Source organism: Procambarus clarkii, chromosome 29, assembly GCF_040958095.1.
Source record: "Procambarus clarkii isolate CNS0578487 chromosome 29, FALCON_Pclarkii_2.0, whole genome shotgun sequence".
NCBI classification, from domain to species: Eukaryota; Metazoa; Arthropoda; class Malacostraca; order Decapoda; family Cambaridae; genus Procambarus; species Procambarus clarkii.
The window spans coordinates 10,135,257-10,148,833 of record NC_091178.1 but is presented as its reverse complement, the minus strand read 5'-3'; the positions used below and the strand labels follow the sequence as shown (position 1 = coordinate 10,148,833).

General features: G+C 35.6%; 2 protein-coding genes across 8 annotated transcripts in view; one reads left to right on the top strand and one right to left on the bottom strand.

Moving 5' to 3' along the window:
• The window catches only part of LOC123765039 (BRCA1-associated protein), a 28,966-nt gene extending 28,762 nt beyond the window's left edge, over positions 1 to 204 (bottom strand). Inside the window, exon 1 of one of the 2 annotated variants that reach the window (XM_045753423.2) lies at positions 14 to 204. In XM_045753423.2, coding sequence (XP_045609379.1) covers positions 14 to 89 — 76 coding nt within the window. In that variant the 5' untranslated portion in view covers positions 90 to 204. The remainder of the gene's footprint in view (positions 1 to 13) is intronic. The other variant, XM_045753422.2, reaches the window with a different exon arrangement.
• A 174-nt stretch (positions 205 to 378) lies between these two features.
• Positions 379 to 12,326, top strand: LOC123765040 (small integral membrane protein 15). Of its 6 annotated transcripts, XM_069333475.1 has the most exons (5): positions 645 to 731; positions 2,891 to 2,948; positions 3,091 to 3,183; positions 4,176 to 4,284; positions 5,477 to 6,895. In XM_069333475.1, the coding sequence occupies exons 3-5, from the start codon at positions 3,101 to 3,103 to the stop codon at positions 5,600 to 5,602; spliced, it is 318 nt and encodes a 105-aa protein (XP_069189576.1). In that variant the 5' UTR covers positions 645 to 731; positions 2,891 to 2,948; positions 3,091 to 3,100; the 3' UTR covers positions 5,603 to 6,895. The 6 variants fall into 6 exon arrangements, with proteins under 6 accessions (XP_045609383.1, XP_045609381.1, XP_045609382.1 ...); XM_045753427.2 differs by lacking the exons at positions 645 to 731; positions 2,891 to 2,948 and adding an exon at positions 379 to 507; XM_045753425.2 differs by lacking the exons at positions 645 to 731; positions 2,891 to 2,948 and adding an exon at positions 440 to 605 and having other exon boundaries at positions 5,477 to 12,326.
• The last annotated feature ends 1,251 nt before the right edge of the window (positions 12,327 to 13,577 follow it).

Below are 13,577 nucleotides of genomic sequence, written 5' to 3'. Positions count from 1 at the left end.
CCAGTACCCTCACCTTGGTACTCGATGTGCTTGAGCGTCGGGCTGTCGTCAGCAGTCTCAAGCCTCAGCACCACCAGGTTGACTGACATATTTCATGCCTCACCCCCACCCCTACACCCCAATAAAAGGTAAAGTCAGCCACTTCCGAGGAGAGTTTCCTGCACTACGCCTGTGCCCCCCTACCACTAGCAGCGCCCGACCGCAAGTCCGCCTTCTCCCGCACCTCTCCTCAGCCAACCAATAAAAATTAAACGTCGCCCAAGAGTCAATCAAATCTCTATTCCTATTGGTGAAAATTTTACCCAATAAAATGGTCTTGGATGCGCCGCATGACACTCTCGTTACTAGCGTTTTGAGAATCTGTACAACCAATCCGCCAATAGAAAGCCAAATTTTATTTTACACTGCGTTACGATTGGTTGACTTTTGGAGGCACTGTCAGCTTCCCTGAGCCTTCTCGGGGGTCTCTCTAAATGTAAACAGAAGCTCCTAAGACCACTAGAAGAGGCGAATTTCTGCTGAATTTGTGGTATTTGGAGCATATTGGGGTGAGGTGAGAGGAGGCGGAGGCGGGTCCTGGACACTTGACTCATCACACTCACTGGGTAAGATGAGGCAGGAGGCGGCGACACACTCACGAGGCCTCACCAACCTTGTCATGTGACGTTTGTGTTCCGGGAGTTGTATAGCTGTGGTAGCCGTACTTAGTGCCACAGTGCCACAGTCAGCAGGTGCACGGTTGTTATTGTTGTTGTAATAGATTCAGCTACTCGGAACCAGTTCCAAGTAGCACGAGCTATGGTGAGCCCGTAGCTTACCTGGCACACGAGCGGGGCAAGTAGCACGGGCTATGGTGAGCCCGTAGCTTACCTGCCACAGGAGCAGGGCAAGTAGCATGGGCTATGGTGAACCCGTAGTGAACTTACCTGGCACAGGAGCAGTGTGAAAAAAGTGCACGGTATAAGAGACACATTTATAGCAGGGGTCTATGATATATATATGCTGCATTTTGCATCATTTTGACAAGTGTGCTTTTGACAATTGAGCCATGTACTAATATATATAACATATATACTCTGATTCAGATTTTAAAATTATTATTTGAGTGTGTTTTTCTGGTGATGCAAAAGAGGTAAAGTAACTGCATTTTGGTAATAAAACTACGAGAATACGCGCCACAAAACGTGATACATTACATTTTTGTACATGAAAATGACACCATGTTACTTTGATAATCCATTAATCCATCAAAACTTGTGGCTGTCAATACTGTACTCAGTCATTGATTGTATCTCTTCGTTTACCCTACTGAATAACGGGTAGATTTTTTAAAAATATTGAATACTTTTATAATAAAGTTATAGAATATTTTTGTATTCATTTTTTTTTTTTTATAAAAGCTTATGTATATACAGCAATGTGCTGCTACTCTATTCTATATGAAAGATTAAACAATGTAGATCAAAAACTAGCTTTAAGTTCATCTAATATCCCCATCTCACAGGATGGTTACTCATACATAGTAGGGAATAAACTAAATTAAAATAAATTCCTTGCAAATTTGAATATGATACATCAGTTTATAGTAAGATACATCAAATGCTATGCCTAGTGACCATTTTCATAGGTATTTATAGAAAACTCTGGCCTCTTGGAATGTTGTGGTTTCTCAGTCCTCATACAGTACTTCATTGTTCTGCACCAAATCAAGGTTGTCTTTGATATTTTGCTGGGTAGTGAAGTTCAGCTAAGCCACTGTCTACTCCAAAGGTCTTAAATTCTGTTAGTTTACTGCTCTGGCAGCATTTTTCTCCTAACATGTCCCACAGTTAATATCCATATTTGTGGTTTGTAGCGATTCAGTTAGGTCTTAGCAGTTTGGCACCTTGATGTGCCTAGCCCTCATCTGTGCTGTGGCAATGGGTCCTGCATCCCTGAGAATAAACACTTTACCTCAGAGTTCAGTCATTATTTCTGTTCCGTATTACTTTGCATGTGTTTTGGCTTGTGAGGGGTAGTGCCTCGCTAGTGTCCAGAGGGGCTCGACCCGCCATCTGGTGGCATTGGGGGCATTCTTTAGATAGATGATTGGATAGCTTTTGTTTGATAAGTACACAATTATTAAGCATTCATAGATGAATTTATAAGTGTTTTGTGACACTTTTTTGTTTCCGACCAGTGACTTGATCTTTGATTCACATGTGCTTTCTGCTCTTTTGTGGAGGAAAGTTGGTATGAATTGGCAATTGTCTTAGGGGAAGGGGGGGAGAGGAATGCCCACAGAACCCTGGCTTGTCATGGTCCTATTGCCAGTGCCACAAGCTAAGGGAGCTATGAAGGAGCCACCAAAATAAGGCCATTTAATTACAAAACAAATTTTCTTGTATACATATTGTACTAAATATACTTAACCTTTAAATTTAATATGCAGTTTCAAATTGTGCATTTTTTCCCAGATATAATATGCATTTCTTCTGCAAATTGTGCACTGTCTGTTCTTGCACAGTACAGTACAGTATTGCAGAACTGTATTATGAAAGATATTGACATGCTCAATATTTTACATTTTATTTGGGAAATTTGTTGATATGTACAGTAGCAGCAACAAACAATGAGCATGTCATACTGTATAAAAGTATAAAGGAACAAAGGAGTTTGTGAGTATTATTATATAAAGGTTTAGTAAGAAGAAAGAAGGAGCAAAGAAAACTGAAGACAGTTTTTCCTATTTATGAATATATCTTATACAATTTAGAGATTAGTTAATAGGTGTAATGTAATAACAATTAGAAAATACAAATTAGAGAAATTAAGTTAAGTATTTGAGTAAAAAAAAATTGTATGTATGTTTTTATTGTATGTTAAATATTAATTTCTGAAAAATCTTTAGAAACAAAATTCTATAATGCACTGTACAGTATTTGAAAAACTCGGGCCAGGGAGGTAAGGTAGGTGTTTTAAACTCGTTCTGCAATGTGTATAAAATTAGTAAAAACAGTGCATTAAAATATCTAACTTGCATTAAAATAGTGCATTAAAATAACTCTTGGCAGATACAGATATCTAACATTTCCTTATTTTCATCACCAGACGGCACAAAATGGATGGTGATGATGCTATAAAAACTCCCATTGAGGAAGTCAGTGGGGGTTGGTTGCACCAGCTAGTCGTATATGCTGCCAGGTATGGACCCTCTTAATTTTTTCAGAATACAGTATGTACCTGATTGTCAAAATCAATGTGTGCTAGTCCTTGCCTGTGTTTGTTGAGAGTCTGGGTCAAATAAATTTATGGTAGATTTTTGACACTGCAAACCTAGTAATACCGGGTCATTTGAGGAATTTCCTGGATTCAGTCAGTGTCGCATCGCCCAAAGATCCTACAAAATTAAATAACGTTCATCAAATTCTCACTGTACTGCTGCTTATAATAATTACTAACATTACATCTTTCATTTGAGTATAAAACATAGACTGCGGTACGGTATTACAGTGAACAATTTAATACTAAAATGGAATTGTTAATTAATGGAATAAGATTGTTTTAAAAATTTACTAATTTAGACGGAAAATTTTACTATTTAAGTCATAAAATGGTGAAGGCACTGCTATTTCATATCTTGTTAAGTGCTTTATGTGATTATAAGGAAAGCATACAGTATAAAACTTTTTAATGAAAGCTAGTGATAGGCATGGGTCACAGAGAAATTGAACACTAGATCAAGGTGTGAAAACAGCACTTGTCATAATAGAATGAGTAAAATAGTGCAGATTTTTTGTTTTTTTAAGTTATTCACAATCTATGCATTTTTCATAAGTGTTATGAAATGAACGGAAAGTAGGGAATGTACGAGTACTGTAAATTATTGTGAACAAGTGCAAAAATTACCTGTATAGTTAACCTCTTCGGGTGAATTTAGAGGGAAGAGATGCTAGAGCAATTCAAGGTACTGTATAGCGACTGATTCAAGTTGACTGCATGTGTCTTCATGAGACTGTGACAAAGCAGAATATTCAGATAGCTATGAACAGAGGCAGTGAAGTATGTATGAGGAACAGAAAGTAACAATGCTGTTATGAGGCAAGCACAGGATTTAGTTATGCAGTTCAAAATGCTTTTGAGTTCGCCTTTTAATTTTAACCATATTACTATCTTCATAAATATTTGTTTTGCAGAAATCCTTGGGAATTTTGCTGGTACCTTTTACTCTGTCTTTCACCCATGTTCTTCATCTCTGCTATATTGTCCTGGAAACTGGCAAAAGCACTCGAGGCACAGGAAAAGGTAATTTCATAACCTATACCATGTACACGATTTGTTGTTGTATGTCCCCCTAATAGTACATGCTTGGGAAATGAATGGTTAAAGCACATGACTGTCATATTAAGAATGTACAGTAAGTTACATTTTCAATTGTGATCAGTTTTTGTGGTACTGTTTGGATAATGGATCATCCTGTATGCTTTGTAACTGCTTCTTAAAATATTGTACAGTAAAAGTGTCTTGTATTGCATCATTCTCTAGTACAGTACAGTGTTTATATTTCTGTGATCAGATACTGTATGTTCCTTTAACTAAACAGCCTAGTTGTTGCGCAATATCTTTATCTCGGTATATTTCTATCTGTTTTGTTATGCACACCTGCACCACTCTCTTTGCCATCTCTCTACATCAAAAACACAGTACAGTATATACAGTATACAGTGGTGGAATTAGTATATTTTTTGGAGCATGAGGAGTGATACGTGTATTAACATGAAGTCTTGATTACTATCTTGGTCTTAAATTCCAGTCTTGATGAGTTTGCTTTTGCCATTGAATCTTGTGCATTTTGTTCCTTACGCTTAATCTGAATACAAGTAAGACTGTATCTACCATGAATTTAAATGTATGATCTAGTTTTTGTCATTTATTTGTCTGTGGAGTTTTGGCAGTTCTTGAATTGCAGAAATATGTTATACTGTAGTGTTATTGAAAACAGTACTTGTTAGGATTTCTTTAACTGTCTATTAGTCCAGCTTAGAACCGCGTATCCTCTTCTATCCTACTGGCAAAATTTGGGACGGGTTTGACGTTTTCCGTTTATATTACACTACAGTACAGTATATCAATTTATTCAATTGGCTATTCAGTTACTATAAATCATCATGAAAATAACTTTATGTATACTTCTTTGAATTATGGTACATTTTCAAGGACTGAAGCAATAAGCCACAGGGATCAGGATATCTGTTTTAAGATGACTGTTTGCTACAAGTAAATATGCAATATTTTGCCCTTGTTTTATGGTGTACTTAATCATGTCTGTGGATGGGTGTTTGTCGTGATGAAGGGTCATACAGGAATATGGTGAGGACATGTAACAGGTGTTCCTGTATCGGTCAGGGGAAGACCTGTAGGATATTGATCAAGTGTCTTCTGTATTTAGATTGTTTTTATTACTAAACAAGTACTGATTTTAGTGATATTTTTCCAGGCATTAGTAATGAGAAGAACATACAGTAGCGTGCTCTTGCAACAACACGCAGCAACCATCACCTTGCCTGAGGGCACTGAAGGGAAGATGCACCATATAACAAGTGAATCTAAAAAAAATAATTAAAACAAATTTTATAAAATATTAAACAAGAAAAATAAAAGTCAGTTGTTTAGTAAATCAAGCCTCAACATATATTTGGAAGCCAAGAGAGAAGGGGGCATTCTCAGTGGTGTGGCACGGTGGGTGATAGGCACATTGCCCGGTCAGTCATGTTAAGGCCAGCGCAGGTTGGGTAACCGGATGGGCATCCTCGCCTTATGGGGAAACCTCGATTAGCCTAACACACTTCATATACTTCAACAATGGTATATCATACTGTACCATATACTGTACTCTATTTTCTCAGACACAAATATTGGTAGAAAAGATTAAGATTAAGTTCTTTCCGTTGTTGTTTTAAAGTGCACTTGATGAGGTAGTGACTAGTTGTCAGCAGAGTTTTGGTTTAAATCTCTGGGAAGACTTAGAAGAATTTGTATTGAAAAATAGAAGTTCCAAAAGGATTCTTCTATACTAGATATGCTCTTAAAATGGGGGTTGTGGCTCGGTTAATGATGTTCACATCAGTCAAATTAAACACAACTGGGTCTCTCCAGTAACTGGATAAGTGACTGCAGACAGCTTCACACTGGGCTCTAGAGACCTCAGTAAGCTGAATAGACCTTCTTTCCATTATTATTAAATCCCAGTACTGTATAAAAGTCCAGATTAGGTTATCAAAATTAGAAAAACAGATTCAAAGGCTTTATTCATAAGAATTAATCATTACATTTCTAGTTGGTGTACAGCAGTGTAAATCAAATTCAAATTTTTATGCATCAATTGCTGAACACTTTGCTTACAAATTGAATAATAATATAAATTGGTAAAACAGTGTACAGTATTAATAGTAATGACAACAGTAATAATAGGAACTGAAACTGAGATTTAAATTAAAAAAAAATTATGTATTCATGTGTAGGTGTTTATATTTACAGTATACAAATTCAAGAAAGTTTAGTTCATAAAATGTTTGTGCAATTATAAATGACTTAGTTTAAAATATATACTGTAATACAATAATCATTTAATAAATAATATTGTATTACAGCATTAATAGCCTAAAACTGGCCATTATACAGTAATTATAAATTATAAACATGCATAAGCAAAGCCTCATTTATAACGATGCCGAGAGAGTGAAATAAATTTGAAAGATAGCTAACAAACTAAATATAACACTGGACCCCCCCCCCCCACACGGCTACTCACACTCCCAGTTCAGAGGCAGAGAATCAAAAACAAAAACGAAACCGCCAACCAGAGGGAGGGTGGGTGCCAGGGAGCCTCCGGGGGGCTCGCCCAGAAAATGGCGTTTCATTACATTCTATTGTTTTTTATTTTTTTTGTATAATAGTAGCTTCATTAGTTTATGTAACTCCTGTCTCCACAATTGTACATTACACTTAAGTTCTTTGTATAGACAGTATATTCTTTTGAATAAAAATTTTAATTTGAAAGTATTGGTAGGTTAGAGTGATTGATACTTTACTTCTTTGGAGAAACAAAACTAATTTTAATTTTTTAAAAATATAATGAATAAACAAATTAATTATGGTCATTTATATTACTGCATATGCAGGTGATGTCACTGAAATTGCAAAACATTGGTAAAACATCTTACCATTTTAGAATTGATATTTAATTTGTTTAATGTCCTCATATGGCGAAGTTTTATTTTGACATTGTATAACAGTCTTCTGGCTTGCTACCATCTATTAGTAACTTTATATAATAAGGTTGAAGTAGAGGGGTAACAAGTACAGGACATAATCTGCTATTTATCTATCTGAACAGTAGCATTTCCTGTGGGGGTATGTAGTGAAAATTATGTTCCTACAGGAAGACATTCAGAAAATATCCAATTCATGTGCAATGAATACAATAATTTTTACTTTGTATTTCTCTAGGATAAGACTCGTAGAGACAAGAGGAAAGCCAACATAAGCAAGGTGAAGCGAGGGAAAGCCAATTGATAGGCAGTGAGCAGCAATGAATTATTCTCGCTCGCTCTCTCTCTCTTTGGCTGACTGTCACAAAGCAACTTTCAACTGTGATTTGGGTCATATAGTCTATAGCCTGTGTAGGAAGCTTGACTCCCTAGTGTAGCATTTATATTATGCTGAAGCATTTTTCACATTTTGGTACATATTCGATGATTATTTCTGTTTTAATTAAACAAATTTAATTTTTTTAAGGATATTAAGTTTTTATATCAGAATTTGATGTGCATAATGTATTTGAATTTTTTCTCAGTAAAAAATGGCAATCAATTAATATCATTTGTTGATCTAATTGTGTGTAGCTGTGAATATTGAACCAACCTTCATAAGTAACGTTATGTAAATCCAGTACTGTACTTATCTCTTATGTATTATTCTCTGCACAAATAACCGACAGCCTTGGCCAAATGTCTTCAAAATGGTAACAAGTATATGGCAATATATCAGCTCTTAAAATCTTTGCATCTCTTAATAATTTGACGGAAAATAGTACTCTTCAAGGTAAACTAAGCCAAGTCATGTGAATTACCAAGGGATGCCTAGTCACTAGGTATAGGACTGCTGCATTAGAGCCCATATTTGATTAGTTTTATTACTGTTTAGTCTTGGCTAAGCTGATAAATCTTGCACTAGTTAAGGAAAGATTTCTATTTGTGAATAGTTCATGCTCTTTGATTTTTATTTATTTTTTAACATGCATGAAAACCAGGTTAAGCCATAAATGCCTGGTGTTTTGCAAACTAATAGAGAGGCCAAATTAAAAGTAATCTTCCATGGTTTGTGTGTGTGTGTGTGTGTGTTTTTTTTTAATTGTAGATGGTGTGAAAAATAAGCGAATCTAAAATGGATGTTTTTTTTTTCTCCCCTTTTATTAAGCATCTGTAAAAAGAGAGTTGAAGTTGGTCGATATGGTTATGCTCCATTCGTCTTATAATTGATAAAATATCTAATGGTGCTTTCACTTTTTCATGATCATATAAATATTATGTATATACAGTATGTACATAATATTTACAAGCAATATACTGTGTATATATAATGTATATATATAATATATATTATACAAATATGTAAATGTATGCAAGCATGAGTATGTACACACACACACCAGTGTCGGCTAATTTGTGCACTATTAAGAAGTAACAAGTTCCACAAATTGTTAGAAAATTCAGTTGTCACTAATGTGTAAAGAACTGGGAGGCTTTTGGAGATACAGTACATGTCTATTCACATGATACTCCTTTGTGCATTAGAAAAAAGTGCTTTACATTGATGAAACTGTACAATTCTTCTCGAACATTCCTTGGTTTCACCTCACGAGATAATACTGTAATTGCAGTAGTTAGCTTTAACATCATTTTTCTCGGTAATTTGTATTTCATTGCATTATATCTTTAATGATATAATTGGAATCATGTTTAATGCAAATAAGGTTTTGTGTGTGTAAGGTATTATAGTGTACTGTACAATATTTTGTTGCTCTTTTAGCAAGCTGGATTCCCATGCTATGCACAAGAATCCCATCTTAATTTTCTGCAAGCACCAATACATGATTTATATTATCATGATTTTCTTTTGTTTTAACCTTTGTTGTTGTGTATCTGGAACACAGTGGCCTCTGTTGCTGTGTAACTGGAACACAGTGGCTTCTGTTGCTGTGTATCTGGAACACAGTGGCTTTTGTTGCTGTGCATCTGGAACACAGTGGCTTCTGTTGCTGTGTATCTGGAACACAGTGGCCTTTGTTGCTGTGTATCTGGAACACAGTGGCTTCTGTTGCTGTGTATCTGGAACACAGTAGCTTTTGTTGCTGTGTATCTGGAACACAGTAGCATCTGCTGCTGTGTATCTAGAACACAGTGGCCTCTGTTGCTGTGTATCTGGAACACAGTGGCATCTGCTGCTGTGTATCTGGAACACAGTGGCATCTGCTGCTGTGTATCTGGAACACAGTGGCATCTGCTGCTGTGTATCTGGAACACAGTGGCATCTGCTGCTGTGTATCTGGAACACAGTGGCATCTGCTGCTGTGTATCTGGAACACAGTGGCATCTGCTGCTGTGTATCTGGAACACAGTGGCATCTGCTGCTGTGTATCTGGAACACAGTGGCATCTGCTGCTGTGTATCTGGAACACAGTGGCCTTTGTTGCTGTGTATCTGGAACACTGCAACCTCTGTTATCATATAGCTACAATTATTGTCATAAGCTAAAACTTGAAACTTTTTATGATTATGGCTACAAATACCGTGTCTGGAAGTTTAGTATAGTAGCGTGTATACCTTAAATGTATTTCTGCATTAGTTGTCATAATTTTTGAGGTGTTGGACGCAATGTACACACTTGTGGTAAATGAATAGCTTGTTGTACAGGTTTGATGTGCTGTACCATTGTGTAATAGTTGGAGACTTGATAGGTAAGTAACAGTTGAAATAATTTGATGATAATTCTAATTTTCATTTGATATTTGTATAGAGTAAGAATATTATTTTTATTAAAGTTTTGATGGTGAATGAAGGTATTATAAAGTAAACTTGTGCATATTGAACTTGACGGGACAGTATTTGATTTTCAGTGATAAAATTAATGTTTTATAATGCAGTATAGTTATTAAAGAATGGGAGTTTCACATTTTATAAAAAAAAAAAAAATGCCTTCTCTTCAATTTTGTAATTACTGTAATGGTAAATGAGAGAGAGAGCAGTGATTTGTAAATGTTGTCAATATTTATCTAGTTTTCCAACACTGCAGATCACATCTAATTATCTAGACTAGTCACATTTATTACTGGCTTTTTAAAAAGGGGATGTGTTTTGACCTCAGTTACTCTATACTGTATTCAAATATAAATCGTGAGATTGAATGAAGCTTTTGGTGTATCTTTTATGTATTTTTAGTAAATATGGGTTGAAATATTTGTACCGAATATTTTTTGTTAATGTTATACAGTATACTGTATTTGCTATTTATTTTTCATTAAATTTATTTTTCAGCTATACAGTTTATGCAGTCTACCCTAATGGTACTTTTAAATTGCAATCAAAACGTGCTAGAATTTGCTACATGTTTTATATTGCAATGAAAAGTATTATGTATTTCTGTCTTAATTTTAAGATATGATGCAACTATGTATAATACATATACTGCACTGTACTGTAGCACAAAAAACATATATATTGGTGCTCCTATTAGAAAATTGAAAATTTTCACGTGAAATATGATGATGTATCAAAAGCGTAGGAGTAGTAAAAGTGCAGGGTGCACATTAGTTGCACGATAGTCATGGGACGTATTGCATTGGGCGCATTTTGAGGTTAAAGTTGCTAATACAGCATTTGTTTCTTTACAGTTATCAGCCAATTCAAACACCATGTCAATACATCTGCTGAGTGCTACTTTGAAAGTATATTTCATAAAACAAAGTTACTGGACAATTCATTGCCAAGAGTAATACAATATTTGACAAATACATTATCGAAAGAAAGTTATTTATTACATATATCTCCTGTTTTAATATTGTACTTAAAATTTGGTAATATAAAGTGGCCTGCAAAAATTGTCACGGCTCCAGATAACTGTTACTCATCTACTGGCAATTTATTGTAAAATCATATTCTTTTTATTTTCTAAACTCTCAATTTGCACAGTTTTCTGCAAATTTGTTACCACCCTCAGGCCAGGAAAGGTAATTGCATATGAAATTTACAATGCCTTTTCCTGGTCACAGCTTTTGAGTACTGTTATAGGAAAGTTAAGTTATGACCATACAACCAGTTGATTAAATTATACACATTAATATATGATCACACCATGTGTTCTTCCATTGGTCGTTTTGGCCCGCCCACTAATAGGCACCTATACTGCCTTTTGCTTGACATGTCAGTCTCGTGAACAGAATTTGATGAAATACAGATTCCTCTATGCAAGGAACTTTTAAGCAATAATATGAACCATGATACAGTATCAGATTTCTTTGGTTTCTCCAGTATGAAGTAATGCAAATATACAGGTATATCAGATTTACTTAGATGCTTCCTTGTTTAAAATTGGATAATGCAAGGAAAACTGATGCTGTATCAATCGTATGGGATAAATGTCACAACACTGAAAATTACAAGTAGTTAGAGTTGTTCACTTATTATGCACCACATACCTATCCTTTGGGGTGGTAGTGGAAAAGGTTACAGGGTCACATAATGGTCTTGGAAATTGAGCCCCAAAATTCATTTGGCTAAGCAGGCTACTGTCTTAATACGCTAGTTACACAGTTTCAGAATCCACAGTGTTGATAAAGTAATTATTTCAGTGCATATAACCACCCTCTTTGGGAAATAACAATAGAGAAACAAGAAGACCAAAGTAATGATTTACTTTGCCTTTTCTCACACTATTGAGCTTTCAGCTGAAGAGAGTCCTGGAGTGTATAAAAACTTCCGAATTATACATTTTCTCCAACAATATAAAATGTCAGGTTACAGTACTGCATTATGACTGTAATGCAAGATAATGTGCTATCAGATTTACAATACATGGTTGCTTCGTTATAAAGACATTTGGGTAGTGCATGGAAACAAGTCGTTAGATTTTTATGGTGGTTTTGCTCAAAATTATGATACCATTTCATTCCAGTTTCCTAATTTTAATGTTTTCTTGATGTTTCTATGGTGTTTATTGAATTATGTGGTATACAATGTTCATTCTAACAAATGAAGTACAATATGACTTGCAATAAAGAAGAAAATTTATTTGTTTTTTTATTCTTTGTTGTGAACCTTGGTTACAAAAAAAAAAAAAAAGTGTATGTATGCTCACTTATAATAAATGTATGCTTTTGGGTGAATCAAGAATTGTACGTACATGTATGTATGTATGTGTGTATTCATCTAGTTGTGCTTGCGGGGGTTAAGCTCTGATCTTTTGGCCCACCTCTCAGCTGTCAATCACTGTTACTTTTTTTCTTTTTCCCACACACACCCCCAGGAAGCAGCCTGTAACAGCTGTCTAACTTCCAGGTACCTATTTATTGCTAGGTAACGGGGTAATCAGGGTGAAAGAAACTGCCTATTGTTTCTCGTTGACGCCGGGAATCGAACCCCGGACCACAGGATTACGTGTCCAGTGTGTTGTCTACTCAGTCACTGGCCCCTATATATAGAGAGAGAGAGTGAGTGTGTAATTACCCAAGTGTAGTTACAGGATGAGAGATATGCTCGTGGTGTCATGTCTACCCAGCACTCTTCGTCATATAATGCTCTGAAACTACTGATGGTTTTGGCCTCCACCACCTTCTCGCCTAAGTGAAGTGGAATGCTGAGCTCAGATGCACATTCTCTCAGAACCCATGGTGAAACTCCATCTGGACCAACTGCTTTGTTCTTACTTAGCTCCTTTAGCATATTTTCCACTTCATCTCTAGACACCTCTATACGCTCAAAATCTCTGGAATTCTTAGTGTCTGGTTCTCTGAAGATTTCATTTTATACAAACACTTTGGAACTTTTCGTTTAATGTTTCACACATTTCCTTTAAATTTTCCGTGAATCTGTTTCCCATATTAAACCTCTGGATATTATCCTTTACCTGCAATTTGTTGTTTATGAATTTGTAAAATAGGCCCGATTCTGTTTTACCTTTATCCGCTATTCCTTTTTCAAAATTTTTTCTGCCTCTCTCCTTACTGCCGTATAGTTGTTTCTCGCATCTTTGTATTGCTGGTATGTTTGGGGGTTTGGCCTCTTCCTATATTGACTCCATTTTTGTGTCTTTTGGTTTAGCCCTCTCGCAATTTCTCTTGAACCAATCCTGTTTTCTGGCCCTGCATCTCGTGTTTTGGTATGAATGTTTGTGTGCCTTCATCGTATATTTTGCAAAATTTGGCATACATTTCATTAACTTCCCTGCCTCGCAGCAAGTCTGTCCAATTACACTCATTAAAATTTTTTCTTAGTTCTCCATAGTGACCTCTCTTGAAATCGAGTTTATCAACTGTTTCATGT

Bases quoted from the DNA above. Each gene is read 5' to 3' on its own strand.
- LOC123765040 (XM_045753425.2), top strand. From the start codon at position 3,101: ATGGATGGTGATGATGCTATAAAAACTCCCATTGAGGAAGTCAGTGGG. The intron at 3,184-4,175 runs GTATGGACCCTC...TTTGTTTTGCAG, and splicing joins CTAGTCGTATATGCTGCCAG to AAATCCTTGGGAATTTTGCT. The intron at 4,285-5,476 runs GTAATTTCATAA...ATATTTTTCCAG, and splicing joins CACTCGAGGCACAGGAAAAG to GCATTAGTAATGAGAAGAAC.